The sequence below is a fragment of the Eleginops maclovinus genome, chromosome 9 (genome assembly GCF_036324505.1).
Source record: "Eleginops maclovinus isolate JMC-PN-2008 ecotype Puerto Natales chromosome 9, JC_Emac_rtc_rv5, whole genome shotgun sequence".
In the NCBI taxonomy this organism is placed as follows: domain Eukaryota; kingdom Metazoa; phylum Chordata; class Actinopteri; order Perciformes; family Eleginopidae; genus Eleginops; species Eleginops maclovinus.
Genome location: NC_086357.1, coordinates 14,616,037 through 14,639,235, shown reverse-complemented (window position 1 = coordinate 14,639,235; position 23,199 = coordinate 14,616,037). Strand labels below are relative to the sequence as shown.

The 23,199-nt window shown below is 42.6% G+C and overlaps 1 protein-coding gene across 4 annotated transcripts in view; it reads right to left on the bottom strand.

Annotated features, from left to right (window-relative positions):
• The window catches only part of dennd1b (DENN/MADD domain containing 1B), a 99,531-nt gene that overhangs the window by 60,326 nt on the left and 16,006 nt on the right, over positions 1 to 23,199 (bottom strand). For 2 of the 4 annotated variants that reach the window (XM_063890936.1, XM_063890938.1), the window contains exons 3-4: positions 20,066 to 20,109; positions 519 to 568 (exon numbers count right to left, since the gene is read on the bottom strand). In XM_063890936.1, the coding sequence (XP_063747006.1) occupies positions 519 to 568; positions 20,066 to 20,109 (94 nt within the window). The remainder of the gene's footprint in view (positions 1 to 518; positions 569 to 20,065; positions 20,110 to 23,199) is intronic. The other 2 variants (XM_063890940.1, XM_063890939.1) reach the window with 2 other exon arrangements.

Sequence of the window (23,199 nt, the reverse complement as noted above, 5' to 3'; positions counted from 1 at the left end):
ATCGCAGCTCATTATAGTGGGCTCCCTATCAAAACCGTTACATTTTCTGGGGGATATGTTTATGTTTTGGGGATGTTTTTGCAGGTACAGCTAGCACAGTGTAGTCAAGAGCATTTCAGATCTGCCGGGGGTTTAATACCAGAGAGGCAACTAGCAATCACAATATGAAATACTCTCATCATTACACTTTGATAGTCACTAAATCACCTGGTGAGTGTTGCTAGGAATGATGGTAATTTCACCATATCTGTGTGATGCGGAAAACACACATCATCTCATTTCCTTTTTTTCAAATGCATATGTGTCTGAGTACGTGAGAGGAGAGCAAGGTGTACATATTTGTGTGTGTGTGTGTGTGTGTGTGTGTGTGTGTGTGTGTGTGTGTGTGTGTGTGTGTGTGTGTGTGTGTGTGTGTGTGTGTGTGTGTGTGTGTGTGTGTGTGTGCATTCAAAAGAGGTGAAAGTGAGCTGTAGTGTTTTTAAAAAAAACAGATAAGCATTGAGGGAGAGGAATCGTACCTTTCCACGTCAAAGGGAAAGCAGAACTTTGGTATCGTCTGAAGGACCTCCTGAGAAACCAGAACAGAGAGAAACACACACACCTTTTAAGAAAAAGACACATTTCAGGGGAAACAAATAAAAACTGTGCACTTCAACATAAAGATCTCTTGGGCTTACACTAAGTGGGTGCTATCAACTAGCTAAACAAAATGAGGATTAATGTTAAATGCTGCTGATAGCAATCGGACAAAGTCTTCACATCCCAAACACTGCAGCCTAAAAGCACTTAATCCAAATGAATGGGCAATATAAACCCCTTCAATTGGCAGAACACAGTGGAAAGGTTCCTTTTTTTTGCCCAGATTTGGGAGGGATCCTCGATCCACAGCTTGAATAATTAGCCGTTAATAAGTTCATCGATTATCGGGTGCCAAAGGGAGATGAAAAGATGAAGGAAGAGTGAGAAGGAAAGAAAGAGAGAGAGAGAGGAGACACCCACAACACTAAGGCGATGGTGGCAGATTGTAGTGACAATGGGCTAAGCAGCTCTGAGGGGTTAAGAGGTAGGGGGGGGGGTTACAAGCCTTCGGGGCTTTACCTCCCAACACCTCCCTTGTGGGTTGGGGGGGGAGTGTAAGGAGGGTGAGGGTCTGCAAGCGAGGTGGGAGGGAAGGGGAGAGGGGGGCACCTTTCCACCAGCAGCATATGGATATAGACAGGGAGAAGGAACAGAGCGGAGCACCATATGGGTGAGCCTTTCCAGATCAGAGTAACCTGCTCCCTGCGCTGTCTGTGGCTCTGTCTGTGGCTCTGTCTGTGGCTCTGTCTGTGGCCCTGTCTGTGGCCCTGTCTGTGGCCCTGTCTGTGGCCCTGTCTTGTATTTTTTTTAATCAATGCATAGTTTTTTCTATATTTTATTCTCTGGAACGGTGAGAAACTTCATTTCAGTCTCCCTGTTTTTACCTCACACACTGATAATAAAGTTGACTATGACTATGGCCCTGTCTGTGGATCTGTCTGTGGCCCTGTGTTTGGCTCTGCCTGTGGTTCTGTCTGTGGCTCTGTCTGTGGCCCTGTCTGTTGCCCTGTCTGTCTGTCGCTCTGTCTGCCCATCTCTCTGGCTGCTAACCTGGCCCAGAGCAGTCACCATGCCCCGGGTCTTTCCCCCGGTCTGTCTTCCTGCTACCTCTCCCTGCATTGTGGCCCCGGCTCGGCCAGCCTCACACACTAATCTCTGGGACTGGGAGTCTGTCTGCTGAGCTCTGGCCTCCCTCGCTGTCTCTGTTTCTCTTGGTTTCCCTGCCAAGCTCGCCACTGAGCCCAAGGTCTGTCTATTCTCTCTGAAGGGAGACGTCCGAGCCGAGTGATGCAGCTGCTCCACAACCTCTCACTCTGCCACCCCCCGAGAGACTGATCCAGACGACAGGTTGGGTGTCTTGGGCTGCGTACTGTTGCTAAGACCTCGCCGTGGGGAGCATGTTACTGATCCCCCCCCCTCCCCTCCCCTCCCGTGCCCCTCCTTATCAAAACTTAAAGCTGCACACAACACGACCATCGCCACAGACAAGCAAGCAACAGCAACAATGAGGTATGACAGAAGGGGGGGGGGTAAGGCTGTGTGTGTGTGTGTGTGTGTGTGTGTGTGTGTGTGTGTGTGTGTGTGTGTGTATTTGACTGTATGATGCATGTGACTGCCTGCCTGCTTCAAGGACTTTGTGCATTCAATGTGAGAGGGTGGTTAAGCATGTGCATTTGTTTGTATGTATGTGGGTGGGCGGCTGAGTTTGACTAGGCTGTGTGTGTGTGTGTGTGTGTGTGTGTGTGTGTGTGTGTGTGTGTGTGTGTGTGTGTGTGTGTGTGTGTGTGTGTGTGTGTGTGTGTGTGCCCACATATGGAGCATACGGGAGGGGCGGGAAGGCGAGGCAGGGTGGGTGGGAAGTGGTTGTTTTTACTTATCAGGATCTGTGATAAAATTGAGAACTCAACAAAGAATGAGGGCTCGGTGGCATAGGAGGTCTTCGTCTCTGCTGTGGGAGCGTGTGTGCATGTATGTATGTGTGTGTGTGTGTGTGTGTCTGTGTGTGTGTGTGTGCGGCTGTAAAACTGTCACACACATCAGAGCTGCCATCGTTGTATGCGTTTGCTACTATTATTAACCACTATGTACGCACACCAATATGTTCCAGAGAGCCCTCCCTGGCGCACTGCATATGGCACACAAACCCAAACAGACACACACGTGCACAATCACACACGCACGCGCACGCACACGCACACACACACACACACACACACACACACACACACACACACACACACACACTCTCTCTTTCCATGCAAATAAAAACATTTGACTTGCCAGATTTGAGAGTTGTCACAGCCCCGCCCACATCAGTTGTCTCAGTTTGAGTGACAGTGTAGGGGCTGCAGAGACTCTGATCTCATACAGGACCAGAGGGAAGTGATGTGTTTGAATGTGTGTATAATGTGACAGCAGACATGCTTTATATAAATATATTTATATACATTATTCGCACCATATACTGTTTACATATCAGTCTTTGAGCCTCCCTAAGGAATCTGAAGCCATACGGTCTATTAACATGTGCTGTCATTTAGCCATTAAAGAGGCTTTATGAAATCAGTCGCCTACATTCTCCCTATGTATCAATGTATAGCAATGTCTATAGCAATAAAACTTCTATAATTAATTAATAATCTGTTGTTTGTTTTTTCTGTTCATCAATTAGATGAAATAAATGAAATCATAGTAATCTCTATTCCTCAAAAAAATATTTAAGGCATCACTTTGTGCCCTGAGGAACTCAGTTATATTTAATGATATAGAGCCACGAAAAACAGTAAACAGGGACATTTGGGTGACTAAAATCAGTAAATGTTTGACATATTAGCTTGAACATATTCTGCCTTCTGATTAGTAGACATATTGGTTCAGTTCTAATGTATTGACAACTCTTATATACTGCATGTTTTCTTATGAATACAAAATCAATACAAACATTTAGGGGAAATTGCTAAAGAGAAAAAATTATAATAATGTTATTGTTGTAGTGTATGATAAACAACCGTTAGTAACAAATGCTAACCAACAAATGTCTCACTTTGTGGCATCAAAACATGAAGGTCATTTTGGTCGAGAACAACAGATACTTTCTGAGATTCAAAAATTGAAATATAATGTAGTTGGTAATAATGAATTTGTAGGTGCTCACAAAATGAATACAAGTACATGTTACTAGAGGCCTGCTTTCTGTAATCAGGGTCTGGATAATATACAGATTTCACTGCCAAAATTCCTTATTCTACCAAGACATCAGATAGAAAAAAGTCCCCTAAGGGTAAAGGGATGTGAATCTTTCAAACCTGGGAATAACACCAAAACTATCTGTATGGCATAACCACTGGTAAGTGAGCAAATGTGTTTTGGATGAATCGCCCCTTTATCCTGAGCTCAAGAGTGTTCCTGTTCCAACATCTATTTGAGTTTGTAACCAAATAGACAGCTTGTATGCAATGTGTGACTCATAATGTTACTTTTCCTCATCTGTTTTTCTGTTTCCTACATCATACCTGTAGAACTGATAACTCTCACTCGCATCTCTTTCCACTTCTCTCTGTCCATGACTGGGCCCTATACCGTGGGGATATATCGAAACAGGAATGGCACAAAGGGGGGTGTTCTTCTGCAGTGTCTTAGTACAGTAAGCCCCCCACTACTAATACTACCACACACACACACACACACACACACACACACACACACACACACACACACACACACACACACACACACACACACACACACACACACACACACACACACACACACACACACACACACACACACACACACACACACACACACACACACACACACACACACCCTGCTTGCATTTTCCCAAGACAAAAGAAAAAGAGGCAGCTAATATATTTGCAGCTTTGTAAGGGGGGTTGGTGGGGAGGTGGAGGAGGAATCTGCTGCTAGGCTGGGCTTGGCAGGCAGTCGTGCGCGCGCGTGTGTGTGTGTGTGTGTGTGTGTGTGTGTGTGTGTGTGTGTGTGTGTGTGTGTGTACTGTTTATCGTGAGTGGAGACAGGGGTATCACTCAGTGAGACAGAATACTCTGGGTTCCCCCAGCGGACGATCGTGCTATCAGTGCACCACCACACTACAGCAGCACACAGCGGCTGTGCATCGCGCCCCTGCAGGATAGCACCGCACAATGGGGGAAACGCAACAAACTTTACAGAACAGGGCAACAATTTCACTTTTATACATGTTCTAGCCTAATTATTTTAACGGTAATTTTGGTGGGTTAAGCTATAGTTAAGGAGTAAAGGGGTATGGAGGGATTTGACAGGTGACAGATCATACACTGTGGGCTCTATGCACGCAACACCTTTTTTTGGCCACTCACCATCACTAAAATGGGAACAAACTGCTTTTAAGATCACAGCAAGTGGACAGAATGATGTTAACCAGTTTGTTATTAACGGATTAAATGCAAAACTCTGCATGAGCCATGGTGTTTCATTTTGGGTGTGAACTTCATGAGCATCGTTCATTTTCCCATATGTTTGCACAGAGAGAGGTGAGAGGCAGGAGTGTTGGAGAGAAATGGATTAAAAAAGGCATGGATGGAGTTAAAGTGGAAAATGCCAAAAATCAAAAGCTATGAGTTTTAAGAGAAGGGGAGGGGCAAACAGAGAGACTGACAGAATTGAGTATGTTTTGGAAGGAGAGATGGAGAAGATATCCAATGGATGGACACAGCAACAGAGGGAGGCATGAAGGAGTGGAAGGAAGGGAGGGGGGGTGGGGGGGGCAGCCCAGTTCATGCCCCTCTCCCCATGAAGCGAGGACTCCTCCCTGGGGGGACTCAGACTTTAAGCCCCTGCCCTGCTTTATAGTCCCCTGGCTACTGCAGCCAGATCAATCTAGCTAGCTTCCCAGTGTAACTCAACCTAGTTCATAGCAGCGTGGCCCCCAGAGCCCCCCATACAGGCTGTAGTTCTGGGAGGAATGGTGGCTAGAGGCAGGCAAATTTGTAAATGTACCAGTGGTATACCCATATTAGAAACACACTTTAAAAAGACTATATCTGTGTTTTTGCATGTGTTAGCCCATTACTTCAATTCACATATACTTTACATTACTGCCAGACGTTTTCAAAGCATGCTGTTTTAGATTCCTGAGAGTGATTTTTACTGTATAATCCATCATGGTGAACATTGTGCCGGCTTTTATTTTTTGTGTCAAAGTTAATTTATTATTTCCAGGTAATGCAATTGAAAGACTGATTTGAAAAGCCTGTGCTGCGTTACCACACAAAAATAACATAACTCAAAATAATGCAGACAAGATGTTCACTGTGATGAACTACCTACATTTTTGCAAGACGAGATTTCATACCATATGGACATAAATAGAAATCAATTTATGTTGTGACGGTAGTAAAACAAATTTGAACTTCCAAGAGCGTACTGCACATTTCTATGAGGATTTAACTGTGCAAAGCTCTGGAGAGTGTGTCACACGTGGTGAGCTAATGGGTACAAGTCATCAAAGGACTGGTTAGGGCAGCATAATATAATGGGTTTGTTCGTTATACGATAACTTGCAGGATAACCGCATGACGTGGGCAGCAATATTACACTCACAGATTTGATCATGTTTTAATAAAAGAGAGTAGCAGTACTGCACTTATATACAAAAAAAAGAGACCACTTCAGCATTATCATTTTCTCTTGTTTTATTGTTTATAGATATGTCTTTGAGTTAAATGATTTTTTTAATTGTTTTATTTTATTCTATAAACTACTGACAATGTTTCTCTGTGTTGGAATTCAACAGACACTGGAATGGCTGCCATACATGTAGAGATAAAGATTTAACAAAAATGTGGAGTGGTCTCTTAATTCTTTCAGGAGCTGCAGATGCAGTTTGTATTGAGTTTAATTTACAACATAGCAAAACCTGTTAAAAAAAAGACTATTTCAGCCAAAACGATTCTGTCAGGTTAAGAATGTAAAGAAAACACAGGATTTATTAAGTTAACAAAGAGGACATCACCTGGACAAGTGGCTTAGCGATGCCTCTTTGCTTATTGCTCCCTGAGAATCTTGACAGAGAGTCTGAGAATGACTCTGGCCTTCAGGTGACATGAAAACCACACAAAAGGCCCTCTTTAGAGCCAGAGTGTGTCTGCTCTGAGCTGCTGTAGAAACATGGCGGTGCAATATGGTGGACTTTGTGAAGAGGACCCACTTCTTTTGTAAGTCTCATCCTAAGCCAACGAAAACACACCAATTCTCAATTTCATGTTATAATACACGAGGACGTAGATTTTAATATTATATTCCATTTATTCTTGTTGGTCAGTCTTAATCCTACATACTGGGTACTGTTAGCAACAGTTTGGGTGCCATTTAGAAAAATTCCATCATCCACTAAATACGACCACAAGATGAGTTAAAGCCCCCGAAAAAGCTTTTTAGTGATCCTTGAATACATATTTAACCTCAGATTGCTTATTTTCAGCTTCAGTCACTACAAAAAGAAGTTACTCTACAAAAAACACTTTTGGGAATTGGCAAAAGACAAATGCCTCGTAACGCAAACATGCTCAATGTTTACGCACATAAGCCAATTTCCCAGTGGGGTTGGTAAGCATGCTTCCGATTTTAATTCCGATACAATAGCTAAACTAAATTAACAGCTGGATCCTGCTCACAACTGTATTTAGAATTCATCATCTTTTAACTATGGCAACTCTGTATTGCAAAGTGTGCTGAGCAACGGTCTGTTGAACACATAAATAGTTCACATGAATATTATCACACCTCACTTAACTATTCATGTATATGAAAGTATTCCCCAACTGATGCTTGCTCTGCTGGAATCAAAAGTATGCTTTAAGGTAAATGTCGAGAGGGACCAGTTCCTGTTGAATATGTTTAATAACAGCAAGAAAACCAGCGTGTGGAAAGTTATCTCTTCCATATGTGCCAGGCGGGATAATGGAGGTTTGGGCTACAGTGGTTGTCAGCAGGCAGGGACCCTGGTTATCCAGCCAGCGCTTCAACAGTATAATGACATCGTCAGCAGGGCTGCTAACACATCAGCGCCGGAAACCACAGTGTCTCCACTCACCCTTCCTTCACCTCTTCCTCCCGCATACTCTTGTGCCCTCTTCATCACCTCCTCTCTTCCTCTTCCCTTTTCTCACATTCCCTCCATCCCCCACTCTCCGTCCTCTTTCACCTCCCTCCTAAACCCCCTGTCGTCATCTTAGAATCCCCCCCTCCTGTACACCCCACCTTTTCCTCACCCTTACCAGCACCCCTCGTCCCCCCTCTCACCCCCCTTTTCCCAATTAGTCTGTCTGTGTGCAGCTACCCAGCCGATCTCTGCCCATCCTGCCGGTGCTGGTTCGCTCACCGAGCCCCTCTGGCGAACATGACAAAGAGAGATCCTCAGTATTCAAACAGACACACACTGCTTTCAAATGCCGAATGGCAGGGTCGACCTGGGTGCAGCTTTAAGCAAAATATTCAAATTCTCCGCCTTTCTTTTTTAAGAATTTGCATGGATATGCATTCATTTGCAATGTGTAAAGGCACAAGGACAGCTGAGTCTTGGTTGATGGAGAGAGAAAATAAATAATGCAGAATAAATATATATGAAGGTATGAAAGCTTGATTGGGTGGACTGTGGAATTGAAACTAAGAAAAACGTTAAACACAACGATACAGTTTTATGGCACCGAATAATTGATGAACATATAACTGACTTTTATCAGGTCATTTACAGGGAGACATTTGTTTGTGATTTAATTTAGAGTAAAGGACAAACTTCCTGAACAACTTCCTGTTTCCTCAGTGATGTCAAATCTGCACCGGATACTGAAGGTTACTGACTGTGATACTTCAATGAGACAGAAACACAGAGGCAAAGGTATTAAGCCAGAGATAAAGAAAAAGCAAAAGCATAAAGTTTTTAATGCCCTATTAAGATTTATGAAAACATTTTTACATTCAAGTTGTGAAGAGGTAGCAATAGTTGTGACATTATGAGCTGTTGCTCCTTTCAAGCAAAAAAGACAAAATCCTATTCCTCAATTTCTTTGTTGCTTTAATACGTCCCATATTAGTATTAACTGTATAGCATGATTAAACCAATAAATATGGAAAAGGCACCAGTGCTGAATCAACTGCTAGGTTATAGGCTACAGCATATTATTATAATGATTCACAAGTGTCAAACAATCTATACAAGCAAGTTCTTCCAATAATGTTTACCAAGCCACTCTTCCTGAACAATGGTATTATTTTCCAAGACCAACAAGCAAATGAAGGTATGCTAGTGACTGGAAAATGTTGCTTAAGGCATATCAAAGCTAAGTAAGTTTGACCACAGAAAGGCATGCCTACCAATGTAAAGCACACTTTGAAAGGCAGATCTGTTTTCAGAGTGCATGTCAAAGCTACAGGTCATTCTTCTGCTTTTACTACAAATGAAAAATGTGAGGGCTAAGCAGAGCTATTGCTATTTATGTTTGGTATGAGAGTAGCAAACAGGATTTGATCCCTGAAGTCAGGACATTTCCGTGTTTGGAACAAAGAAGCTCTTTTGGTCTACATGTCGAAGGGGTATAAATGACGACAATAGATGTCATGATTATTCTCAGAGGGATATCACGGTTTCATGGGTATAAATCAAGGGTTTACATTATTTAAGTTCCTAATAATGTTACTAGGGTTAAATGGTAGTACACCTTCACATTTGGTAATATGATGTCCGTACAAGACTCTGAGAGGAATCAGTAACACTTTGAGCTTGTGATTTCCAAAATAGGCCACCATAAAAAAGTCGATTCTAATAACATTGAAATTCCATGAATCTCGATACCCAAGTCGATGCCAAATATATGATTCTGTTTTTAATTCAATACTTGCTTTGACTATTAGCATCAATCATTTTTAATTATTTTATTCTACATCTCGCCGGTAAAACAGGATATCCCTGTCATATCTATTTTATATTACTTTCTAAACATCTTCAAACATCTGTATTTATTCAAGTTTCCTGCACAAAATGTAATTTAGTTTAGATTATATTAAAATCATGACATTCAATTTCTACAGAATAATGATTGAATGCGTAATATTGAAACTAAACAGAATTTACAAACCTTATTTTTGGGGGGGGCAACTGAGTGTAAGTATTATGTGGTGCAGACTCAGGTAGAGTGAAACTAAAGGAAGGTTTAGAGATAAAGGAGACAAAGGAAAAGACTGAGAGAGACAGAAAGCGATAGACACGCAGACAGAGACGGTAGCGATGGCAATAAGGCCAGATAAAAAGATGGAATAAAAAAACCTAGAGAATGGTGAGGAGAGTAGCAGTAGAACAACGGGCAGAGACGCAGGCTCCTCTGGCCACAGCAGACCTCAGACCCTGCAGAGATTCCTTTCATTAGGCTTTAATAGTATGCTGCCGGCTTGCCATTCTGACCCGCGCTCTGTGCCAGTAATAAGAACGGCCTTCAAAGCTGGACCAAAGCACCAGAGCTGCTTGAGAGGGGGAAGGTGGGGTGCACTTTCAAATTGACACGGGGGCGTTACATTTTCACATCCTTGCTCACTCTGCCTGGGCTGATAGGAGAAGGAAATGTGGGGAAAGGAACAGTTTTGTCTTTCTGTCTTTCTTTTTGTGGCCCATCATGCAGTGTGTTAAGGGAGGTTATTTTGGTTCAGTCCCATGTTACCAAAGCTCTTCTCCAGGAGGTGTTGAAGGTGGCAGATTGATCTTATGGCCTCTTCAAGCACATGTCAACACCTGACGGTTTATGTGTTCTTATATCCATATGTGTATGTGCCACCTCTATAGCAAGATGGAACCCCGTTTGCTGAAAATATTTGTTATTTTCAATCTGCACTTCTAGACCCCTAAAGGATATCAAAGATGCCTTAACCAAGGACAGAATAAAGGCGTTTGTTTTTTCCCTCCTGTGAAGCACAACAGCACACACTTCCACTGGCCTCAACACCTTACAACCCCTTCCTCGAATTTGATACGTCACTGGAAAATCAGCATCCCAGGAGCCATAGCATTTAGCCTCAGAGTTGTCCTCGCTAGAGTTTAACAAAGATAGGTAAAATGTTGCATGAAATATTTTATTTCCTCTTTGGGCTACAATGCACATGAAGCACACATTTGTCAATTTGTGTTAACAGGAGCGATAAGATCCCCTTAACCTCCCACTGTACAGCCCCAGACTCATTCCTCCGTCTATCAGCTGTTAATGAGTCCCCCTCTAATATAATAACAATTCACTGGGGTAGTATCAATGTGGTCCATTGTACTGCACTCATTTATTTTCAGCTTTTTCCATAATGGATGTATTTATTTATGTTATGGTGTGAGGGGGCATATTGCTAGGAGAATAAGTATAAGGCATCAACAATAACAGTGTGCATTATTCCAGTGCTAATAACCTGTCCTGCTGATGTCCTTTCTACATATCACAGATGGGCTCAGACAGGGGAGAGCGGCAGTATTATGCCTCTGCCGAGATCTTCCACTGAATATATTATCATGTGATAGGGGGAGATGTCTCACTCCCTACACACACACACACACACACACACACACACACACACACACACACACACACACTTGTAGTGTTGGGCCAAGAGAGCTGCATATGCCCCAAACATACAAGCATGGGCTTCATTAATGAAGTGCCAAGAGGAGAGAGAGAGAGAGAGCGTGTATGCGTTTGTGTGTGTGTGTGTGTGTGTGTGTGTGTGTGTGTGTGTGTGTGTGTGTGTGTGTGTGTGTGTGTGTGTGTGTGTGTGTGTGTGTGTGCGCGCACCAAGCAGCCGGGGGGGATTTCCTTCTTTAAGCTTTCAGCTCCCACTGGGCCTCGCTCGACTGTATGAACCCTGATGTGGGCCTGCCTCTAACACATGGCGTCACAAACACTCACACACACACACCCTCGCACACACGTACACACAAATAATGTATACATTGAAGCTCAGCAGGAGGGCGGCGGTGCAACACTGGCTCCTAAACATTTGGCTGTGGACGTCTCATTGACAGATGTACATGGAATCTAGCGGTGGAGGTCAAGTCATCCCTGCACCCTCCTCTTCCTCCTTCTCCCTCCCATCCCTCCGTCCCTCCCTCCCTCCCTCCCTCCCTCTCTTCATCCTTCTCTTCCCTTACAAAACACCCTAAGTGTTTTGCTATTGCCTCTGTCTCCGTCTCTAGCTGGTGGCTGCTGATTGTGCCATGTATGTAGGGGTGGTTAAAGAGGATTGCATGCCAATTAAGCGTCATATGTGTGATTTGTGTGATAGCTCTGTTGGCAACAGCAGCGTGCGGTGAGGATAAGCCTGGCATCTAATACCGTAAATATGAGCTTCCTTGGTTGACAGGAACAACCTGTTTCTAAGTGTAGATAAGCACTTTTTCTTCCTCTGACACAGCCATAATGCTGAGGGAGTTTGGCAGCGTTCACAAAAACAAAAGAAGATTTGAGAATACTGCAGTATTACACCAGTCCAGTTCAAACCCAATAAGCAGCTCTGACAGATTCATGTACAATACAAGATTTCATTGCAAAGCAAAACAATGTCTTAACACATGACTAACAACCTCCCTGTTCCCTATTAAAACCTCTCTGTTCCCTTACTGTGGTTTCAAAGACAGTTTCATTATATGCATTTTTAAACCCTCTGATAAACACCCAGAGCTTCTGATGGAGCTAGATTACGCAAATATCTAATTTAATTAACTTGTTCACCTTTTTTATACCCAGCAGTTTGAGCCCTTCCTAATTCCATTAACATAGTATATGTTTAGCAGGAACTAATTTAGTCCAAACACACCATGCATTTACTGTCCCTTGCTCTTGGAACTGGGAGTGGCATAGTAGTGAAATCAAATAACATCTGTAGCTGAAGCCACGACTGTCCGCCTGCAACTTGGGAATCACGACAAACCAACAGTTTTTTACTCGACCGCCAAAACAAACCAGTGCTTCCATTTTCTCCGGTCACCATGCGATGCTGGAGAGATGTGAGCAGCGGGGCGTAAAAACACTTCCCCATGCTCCCCATCTCCACCACCCATCGCCTCCCAGGAAGCCAGCCCAGAGGTCAGCGCAATCAGGACCCATGAGCAACAAAGGGCCCTACTTAGGCGTCCAGCTCAGTGCCCAAGCCAAAGGCCAGCTTAGTGGGCCAAGACTGTCTATTAGGCAAGACCCTGGAACACCCTAGGGATCTGAGGTGAAGAGGGTTAGAAAGAAGAATAAAAACACTATCAACCCAGACGCATACACACACGTATTCTCGAAGACATACACAGATCATATGAGGCCTTGTTTGACACCGCTGTCAGGGTGCAGTGAAGGGGAAAGACGAGACCCTGTGACACGCTTAGAAATCACACACGTATACACAAATACACATACACACACACACACACACACACACACATTCAGGCCTATACTTTTCCACACATGAAAAAAGTATAAATTTCCATCTTTTTCATCTCTCAGTTTCCCGTACTTCTCGCCGTGCTGTTAGAGCTTCACAAAACTGGCTGTAGCAGCATCTAAAGAGCTGGCAAAATATGCTAATTCTCCACAGCATGTCACAAAACATCACTACCTCTCTGTCTCCTATCTGTTTGGAGGATTGGTGGGAAGGTTGGCCCTTGTGATAAGACTCTAGTCTGACAGAGGTGCTGTACTTTTCTCTGTAGCATCATCTTTTTACTGCTATCAACCAACCCACGCCTTCCTCTGTCAACCACAGTCAGCCTACACAAATGTACCGTCTGGTGCATAATCACTGACGATATAACTGACTCACTAATCTAATGGGTAGTGTTTCGTATCTGAACCTGTTAATTTCTCAGTAACTGTGAAAACAACCTTATAATTGGAGTGTGGACAACATCTTATGATGGTTTGTAGCAAAACTCAAACTTCTGTCTTTTTTATATTTTGTCATTTCTCATGCCACTCTACTAGTTTCTTTTTTCCACCTCCTTAGCCCTCCAATTTTGCGACTTCTATACCTCCTGCCAGGTTTAACATTTTCTTCCAAAACTTTGTTTTTAAACTAACCTGCTTCCCATTTCCTACCTTCCCTTGTCTTTATCACCTTTTTTAGTTCTTCTATATTGTGCTCAACATCAGTTTTATCCTGCAGGCACTGTTAACTGCTTTCATAACTTTAAGCATTCATCTGTTTGCATTTAACATATTCATTTATTTATTAGTAAAATTAACAGTATTTTGTTCTTGTACATTATTTCATTTTACATTCTATTTTTAGCTCATCTTATTCTATTTTACATGTATATAGTTTACCTCTTGTGCATTACTTGCACACTGGTCACTTGGATTATTCTCTATTTTATTTATTTTCTGTTTCTTCCTGCACAATTTTTCTTTTATTGATTGTTTAGCTCATATATAGTTACGTCGCATTGTTGAAGGAAACTTGGAGTAAACATTGTCATTGCCATAACTACACTGTAGCTACTGTACATATGACAATAAAAACTTTGAATCTTCAATCTTGTTGGTGCTATATAGGGTCTCAACTGAGGGCCACATGTCATTGCCTTGCACCTCGGCCCCTTGCTACTGATCCTCCACACATCCACCTTCACTCCGCCACACCTTCACCTACTATCTTGTCCTCCCCTTAGAGTTGACACGTGTCCACCAGCTCCAATCCTTTACCTTAAACCCTCAGATTCCTTCTACATCTACCACCCAAAAATTCCCCCTTTACTGCCTCACCCTCCCAGGACCAGCCCATAGCTGTGGCCACCAATCACATCATGTCAGGCAGCCTGTCCTGATGGAGCACGGTGTCAGAGCAACACTCAGAGTTGCCAAGGTTGAAGCCTCGAGAGACTTTCCACCTCTCTTCTTCTCCCCCTCTTTTTCTGTCCCTCGCTCTCTTCCTGTCTGGCTGATGACACGGTGGGCTTTTGAGCAGAGATGGATGTACAGAACTACGTGAACGGAAAATAAGCTAAGTTTAGCCAGAAGTCATGGCATCTTAAAAAAACTTGACAGTGGTTAAAACTAAATACGCACAAGGACAGTACCATTTGAGTAACACATCAATAAAGAGAGTGCTGGTACATTTGAAGGCCGTTGCTACATGGTGGATGATATGACATTTAGTTGATGCAATCGTCTCTCTGCTACTGTGCAGTGTGATAAAAGTTAATATTTCAAATACAAACAGGGAAACTCTTTCTCTGCTACAGGGATTTGCTCTCTGCACCACCCAAATGTTCTTAATGCAAAATAAAAGTCACAGCAGGGTTCTGCCTAAACCGGGTAACAGGGGCGCTGTGCCCTCTTACTTTCGGCGTGCGCCCCCTCATACCAAAATGCCGATTTTCCCCGTAACATTTCAAAGTGATGTCATAAAATAAATAGACGGTCAGAAGGCACAGTTTTGTGTATACAGAGATGTTGTTTATGCATGCGGCGCCATCTTGTATACGGGACTCATGTTCTCGCGCGATTTGATATATCTTATATACAAGATCAAAGCCCTAATACCATATTTTTTTCTATAAAAACCCCTGCACAGGAAAATTGACTACATTCTACACAACATATGTGTAATAAATGTCACAAATTGATTATACAAAACAACGTTTGAATCTGAATCAAAGCATGGATTTCCTTTTAGAATCAAGTTACACCTTCTCTAGCCTTGGTAAAAATGAAAAACAGCATGTTATACATTCAAGTCTATGCAGTATGCAGCAGAGAGATCAAAGGTTTCCCTATTAAAATATGTGGAATGGCCATAGAGAGTTAACATCAACTTTAGTTCATATCTGAGAGTAAAATCTGTTCATTATTCAATATTTCCTTTATTTCTTTCTGGATATTATGCTGCAACTGGCCTGATGGTTTATGTGTAATTTGCAATTTTCTGCAACAGTGTCTTTAGAGGGAAAATATGAGAGAAGGTGTATAAAAACCTGATTGTTGATGAACGGCAGGCAGCAAGAGATACAAATGGATATAAGGGATGGAGAGACTAGGGGAAATATCAATAAGAAAACCAATACTCAACCATGACATGCCAGGGAAGCAAACATAACGTTATCTCCCTGTGGATGGGTATAAGTGTATGTGTATCTTATGCAAGTTAACTTTTGGGGGGGGCTGATAACTGTAAAATAAAAGGAAGAAATCTGCAAGAAAGCACAATAGCGAGAGAAAATGGAAAATAGGAATGTTAAAACTTAAAAAGTGGGCCAAATGTGAAGTAATCTGTTTCTATTTCATGAGAGTAGAGATACTATTTTACCAATCTACTCAGAGCATGTAAAGGTCCACACTAGTGGAGTTTCTTGCAGGCAAAAAGAACTTGGATCTTACAAAGGATATAGATTTTACTTTAACACAAGCTTTAGGTATATCTTCAGAATATACAATATAGAGAGAAACAAAACGTCAGTACTAACATCCAGTATTCAGGCCTCAAAATATCCTGACAATAAAGACAGCATACAGTCATACAGCATTTATCCACACTCCCTGCAGCAGGAGTACAGTGTCCCAGTTAAAATGGATTTATGCTTAGGAGATAAAAAATAATTTGAAAGAAGTACACAGGCTTTCCCAGACTTGCAGCCACACCCCCTAAGGTATTTCTATTCTTAGCTCTTTTCCCCACAATGCTTTACGTAATGCGTTTCCTTCAATGAGGTGACACCCCTTGTATAATTTGCCTAAACACATTTTTAGGCAAATTCTACATTAACATTACAATTACCTTTGAATATCTGACAAGTGTTTCAACAAGAGTTGATAAACCTATATATCCTCAAATGAGAGCAATTTGATACAAGGTCACTCCATGTTCTAATAAAACCAGGAAGGAAATAGTCCTTTAAGGTCCGATGATTACACATTAAACATGTTAGTTTTACTTGTTTTTTAAAACCTTTGACTCCATGGTGGGCCTATAGGGTGAGTTAAATGCACGGGACTTACATCATAATAGCCCAAAGCAAACATAACACAGCAATAAATCAGTAGTGTTTGGCCTGTCAATCTTAAAAATGTTAAATTGTGCTTGCAGTGTTAGGCAAAGAAAGTACAGCAAATCTCTGAGGGGTGTATCTGAGTGAGGAACTTCACATTTTTACATACTGCGGAGTTGCTTTTCAAATGGCCGTCTGTTTGTGGAACTTGCTGAGTGTTTATCATATCATCCTCTGTTCTCTACAGAGGAGTGGGCCCTCTTTTCACCAAACTGTGGTTAACTAAGTAGCAGAACCATATTCTGAATTGTGTGTGTGTGTGTGTGTGTGTGTGTGTGTGTGTGTGTGTGTGTGTGTGTGTGTGTGTGTGTGTGTGTGTGTGTGTGTGTGTTTGTGTGTGTGTGTGTGTGTGTGTGTGTGTGTGTGTGTGTGTGTGTGTGTGTTCTGTCTGCTGTGTTTTTTCCACAACTTTGGGATGAGATCTGAGAGGAAATGGACAGATTTCCATCTGTCTGCTTCATTTGCAAAAAAAACCCTTGTTGCGATTCAAATATATGCTTTAGCCACCTCTCTCTTGCCCTCCCTCTCTCTCTCCTCCTTCTCTCCCTCTCTATCCAAGTGGCATCTGTGGATGACCAGGGCATCAAGAGTCTCAGGGGCTGAGGAAGGGATAGGGGGAGCAGGAGGGAAAAAAGAAAGGGGAGAGAAAGAAAAAGAGGGAGCAAGCGCCTCTCACTTCATATTTCCCCAGCACCACCCCGGCGTGCCAGCCAGCCTGCAGTCTGTTCTCCTTTGAGCTTTCTATTCTACCACAGAACAGAAAAAAAATCAATTCATATTTCCATAATCCACACTCCTGTCTGTCTGCATGTCTTTGCCTCTCCCCCTCCTTCCATCCCCTCTCCCTCGCTCCCTCTTTTCTGTCTCCCTCTCCCTCCCCTGGGGTAGACTAACCCCTCCACCCCGATCCTACGGCCTACAAATGTCATTACGCTGAGCAACAATAACGGTCTAAACAAAAGGAGGCCTTGCACTGAGCTCTGAGCCCCTCTGTGGAGACTGTTGGCTGCTGCTGCCATATGCTGGCCAGCTCGGGCCACAGAAAGAGACGGAGACTGTGGCTACAGAGGACTCCTGCCTTCAGCCCCACAAAGGAGGAAAGGAGCCCTAATCCTGGTAATGAGGCCCGTGAATACAGCCTTTATGTATACGGGGGAAAGGGCCAATCCCTCTGTACACAGCACGCTAACTAGCCATCTTAAGGGCCATCTTATCCACACAAACGATCTGGTCAACAACAGAATGAAAGAAAAGTAAGGTTGTGGGGGGGCTAAAAAGTGAGACATCTCAGAGAGGAAGGATGAGGCAGGCTCATGACGACACAAACACTATGTTTACACTATTTTCTCTCTCTTGGGTTCAGCTGCTCTTTTTTACTCCTTTTCTATTACTTCCATTTCCTGTGCCTACCTCTGCAAGTCTGTAATTTCTCGCTCACACTCTCACTCCCTCTCTTTTCTTCTTACTCTGATTGCATGCTGTGGTTCTTGTGGGGCAGGCAGACATCGCCTGAAGCATCTTTCTACAAGCCCGTTTATTCCATAAAATGGATCAGAGGGGCAGGAGAGCTGTTTAAACTCACTGGGCTTGGCTGCGGTGTTGAGCCTACGCAAATATTCTTTTCCTTTCTCAATTTTTTTCCTAGTTGACAATGTTTTCCTTCAGTTTCCGATGGGCTGCTGCAGTCTTCTTTCCAGCAATTTGCTCCAGGTCCTGTCTGGTGCTATGGCCACTTGGGGAGCAGAAACCATATGTTGCTGACTTGGTTCTCTCTGTCAAATCTTTGTTTTCCATCATTCTTGGACTGACTGACATTATAAAAATCCCACACACTTATTGCCTGAGAAGCAACAGCGGCCGAGCGCAGGAGTCGTCACATGCTGCCCAGATAATGAGTCAACGTAATCTACTCCAGAGTGGTGTGCACAACGAAGAGATTAATACGCATATTATTACAGGCTGCGTGATTGTTTTGATCAAGTTGGATTTGAGACTGTAGTTGTTTGAAGGTGAAGCCAGAGAGAAATAACAAAGACACCCTGCTGAGTAGGAGTAATTTTCTAAGGGTAAGAGCAAGGCTTTTAAAATAAAAGGAATATCAAATCTTTAATTACTCCAAGAGGTTTTTGCTTCTCTGTTGACATTGCCCCCCTGAGACAGCCAGTATAGTTTTGTGATTGGCTCAAAAAAAAGATTGGGGGGTTTATGACAACGTGGGTCTTGTTTTGGTCCTTATCTCCAAATCATTTTGAAGTGACTGATTTTTTGTATATATTGACTGTTGTGTTTATATATTTGTATTTTTAAATCTTCGGGATTGGGGGACACTCTCTCTTTCTGTACACACAAACTGAAAGAGACAATAAAGCTGACTGTTTCATAGTTTTGACCATCATTCCTAAAGCTTACAATAACACTTGAACTCACCGTAACTCATATATAGTATAAACAATCAAAACACAAAAAGTAGGTATAAATAAGAATGCACCAAATAACTTTTTAATTGATTTTAATCATTTCAATACTTCAATCAACCTATCTGTACATAGAAAAAGAAGGCTAATCATATAATATAACCTAAACTGTCAGTTGTACATTTCTGTTAAAGTGTATTACTGTACTTACTAGAATGTGCACACAGTAATAGAATAGAATTGTCAGTTTTATGTAAAAATGAAGTGGTTTTGAAAATCTAGTTTGACTTGTTTAACAGTTAGCTTGTGTTTCTTACCCATTGGATTTTAATGACCTCGGCTACTTCTTCAATAAGTACAATGTGGTTATTATCCATAGAAATGATAATCAAATATACAAAAATAAGACTCCAATTATAACCAAGTCTTCATATAATGTCCTTTTTAAAATAAGATTATTTTACACAGTGGGAGATTCTGAGATGGGTGTGTATTACACATTGAGATATAAATCCCTGACTGGTTTAAGGAAGAGCATGGTGTTCCAAAACTATTGCAAAACAGCTGCAGATTTTCTCTTTCAGATTCAAAATGAACCCGATAATGCTTTAAATGTGAAACAATAGGAAGTAGCACACTGAGAGAAAGCGGGAGATACAAACAGAGAGAGAAAGCGGGGGAAAGGTGTGCATTCCTGTCACGGTTGCATGATAATTACTGATTCGTCGGTTATTGAAGACCTGCTCACTGCTTTTCATTACCAGCAACAGACGTACAATGAGAGGGAGGAGGAGAGAGAGGAGGAAGCACTGATGGGGATGAGGAGAGAAAGCAGTGGTGGTGGTGGTGGTGATAGGTGTTGGGGGGGCGGCTACCACAGGATGGCAGGGTGAGTGAGGGCATTAGGCAAGGAAGGGAGATGGGAGAGAAGGAGGAGGTAAAGGTTGTCTGTAACAGTGAAGGAGTGAGAGAGGGAGAGAGAGGGAGGAAAGAATGAAAAAGCAGAGTGTGTTCCAACCTGGTCGGTGTGGTCCTGGGGGAAGCTCCACAGCACGGTTGGATCTGGAGGTAATTGACAGACAGCATTAATCAGCGGGTGAGAAACACACCGTCTTCGCTAGCTGCCTCAGAAGACATACATATTAATGAGAGGGGTGGGGGCAAGGGGTGGCTGCTGCGAGTCTGTGCATGCACGCACACACACACACACACACACACACACACACACACACACACACATACACACACACACACACACTTATACTTATATACTGACTTACACACACACAGAGCAGCGCACAGTGAAAGACAAGAGAGAGAGAGAGTCTAGGCGGTATGTGCTGTAAATATGCTAATCTATATCCTCAGTGTAGATATGATAGCTTATATTTATAACAAATCATGCACGTTTAAGAAAGTCATATCAACACAAACTTGAGTTTATTTGCTTAATTATTCCTGGATTTATATAAGCCTAGCTGTTTGCTAAAGAGATGTAAAACGTGACTTATTGTTTATCATTATAGTTTGTGCATTTTTTTCTCTCTGTGGTGAACACCATCAGTGCTGGAGGATAAGCCCAGTTAATAATACATAATGGGAAAATCTGATTATGTTAAATAACAGTTGGGTCAGTTTTTGAGTGGAAATAAATAATACAAGTTGCGTTAATAAACTTCAAGAAGGCATAATAAGTGGAATACTCTGGGACACACAAGTACAAGTATACACATACATCAAATTGCAACAATAAAAAAATGACTCTTTTATTACACTGTCAGGGTTTCCTAGGTCAGTGTTAGTCTTGAGACATGTTTGCATTTCTCTTAAAGCAATTTTCCAAACCAAAACACTAGACCTGCTCCTTGCTGGCTTCTACCATGTGGTTGAAGGGAAGCAGCAACCAAGCCACAGCCTGAACACAGGGGTCTCTGGTAAACATGGCTTCCACAGCTCCAAGGTCAACTCGTGACCTCAGCAGGAACAGCAAGGGTTTGAAGAGACAAGCTCTCGCATGCCAGGTGGATTGCCATGGACATGGTAAAGGCAAACATGAACAAACCCTGACCTCTGTCCAAACAAATCTGTCTGAGAGATGGTGAATCTGCATTAAAGCTTTTGATAGCATGGATACTTCATTTGAAAAACAATCACTGTGAGTTCTACAGGTATAACAGGTGCCATAATTAAAGTATGTATGACCATTTAAACACAGGCTGAATGTGGGTTCGACCCTCCACTATGCATATCCCCGAAAAGATTAATATAGACATTTATTAAGCCAGAGTAGAGGACCCCTACCTTGGTAAAGAGGACATGCAATAACACAGAGTGTGTGGAGTAGCTTCATGGCTAACACACCAGGCTGCCTGAGACTCAGAGGCACACAATGGACCAACGGATGGCAGGACGCAACCGAATCTATCCTGCCTTACATAATCCTGTTGGATAATTTCATGGGCCCCATCTTGAAAAGAGCGGCACGGGGAAAAAAAGCAACAGAGCTCTAAGCTCTACACACCAACTCCAACCACCCCCCCTTTCCTTACCCTATGATCTGCCACAGTTAGGGCTATTTTATGCTGATTTACTGGGTGAGAGGATGGGAACTGCTGCTGGAGTGTGATACAGGACAGAAGAAAAGGGACAGAAAGAGAACCGGGGAGGGGGTTCAATGTTTGTAACTTTTGGCAGCCATGCTTACCGTTCGCAGTGATTGGCCAAATTTGCATTGGTATGAAAATTGGAGAGGGGGGGCTTCAAAAGGTTGTTGTAAGCTGCCTGTAAATTCATTTAATTATTTCTATCACCTTTTACTCATCTCTTGTTTCAGAGATTACAGTGCCGTATGATTTACACTTATTCTGATCAAGTTTGTACTACTCTTTTTCTCTCAGGTTAAGACAAGACACAAAATAGGGGGTCATTCGCGTACACTTTAGGAAAAGCTATGAAAGATTAGGCTGAAATAAGATAATGTCACATGACTAAGTATGCACAAATCAGACTTAAGTACTGAATGTTGAATTCAGTATACTGGAGTAACAGTGACGAAGAGAAGAATGATTCAAGATAACTGGAAGGCAGAAAAGAGCTGTAACGACACACAGCTGAGGCCCTGTGAGATCTGCAGAGCACTAGCAAACACCTTATCTTTCATACCTGCGCTTTCCTCTGTGTCTGAGCCTATCCTTTCTCTAAAACCATCTGTTATTGTTTCCGTTTTGCTCCACCTTCACATTTCTCTCCCAATCATTTCTCCTCTTGCTTTTCTTATCCACTGTCTTTCCTCCTCCATATTACTCAATTTTTGTTCGTACGTCTCTTCTCCTAACCTCTCTCAGTTTCCCATGTTTGTCTAATTTTTTCTTTTCCTTCAACAACCTTTGTTTCTCTTCATCCCGCCCTCCCCTGCAGCTCTCTGTCCTCTACACTTCTGCACCCCCTCTCTTTCGTTCGTATACCCCTCCCTTTCGACATGCTGGGCGTGTGGTGGAAGCATGAGGGGGCCTGAATGGGGTTAAGGCTGAAAGTTGAAGGTTACAGAGGTGAAGAGGACCCCTGCTGCTCCGCCAGGGGACACAAATGTCACCATGACAGATCCTCCACTGGTTAATCCACCCTCCCCTTCTTCAATACACACATTACCACACTCGAGCTCCATGACACTGACCAAAAAATTACAACAATTTATTCCTGAATAATGCAACTGTCATCTTTGACATATGCAAAGGAACGCCTGGGCTAAATTTAATTTTCTTTTCAGCACATACAAAATATATTTGCGGTGTAAATGACAGGCTTATGATTTTATGCACTGAAATATTGTCAAAAATTGTAATTATTTGATTTGAAAGCCATAAGACTACCGAAAAAAAATAAGTTGTCAGCAGCATCTGTGGATTCAGACTTTTCGGGGCTTCGCGTTTTCAAAATCCAGGCTGTCGGTTTTCCAAGTCGGTTTGTTTTGGATTAGTTACATAGTGGTCATGAAGCATTTTTAGCATTTAACAGACAATTGTAGCTGTCAATTACAATACAACAAGACAAAGTTGGTGACAGAAGGGTCTGGAGGAAACCAGCAATGCCATCTGCAAACATAAGCATGAACACACATGCACACAAGGCTTTGTTAGACATCAGCCTCTCTAT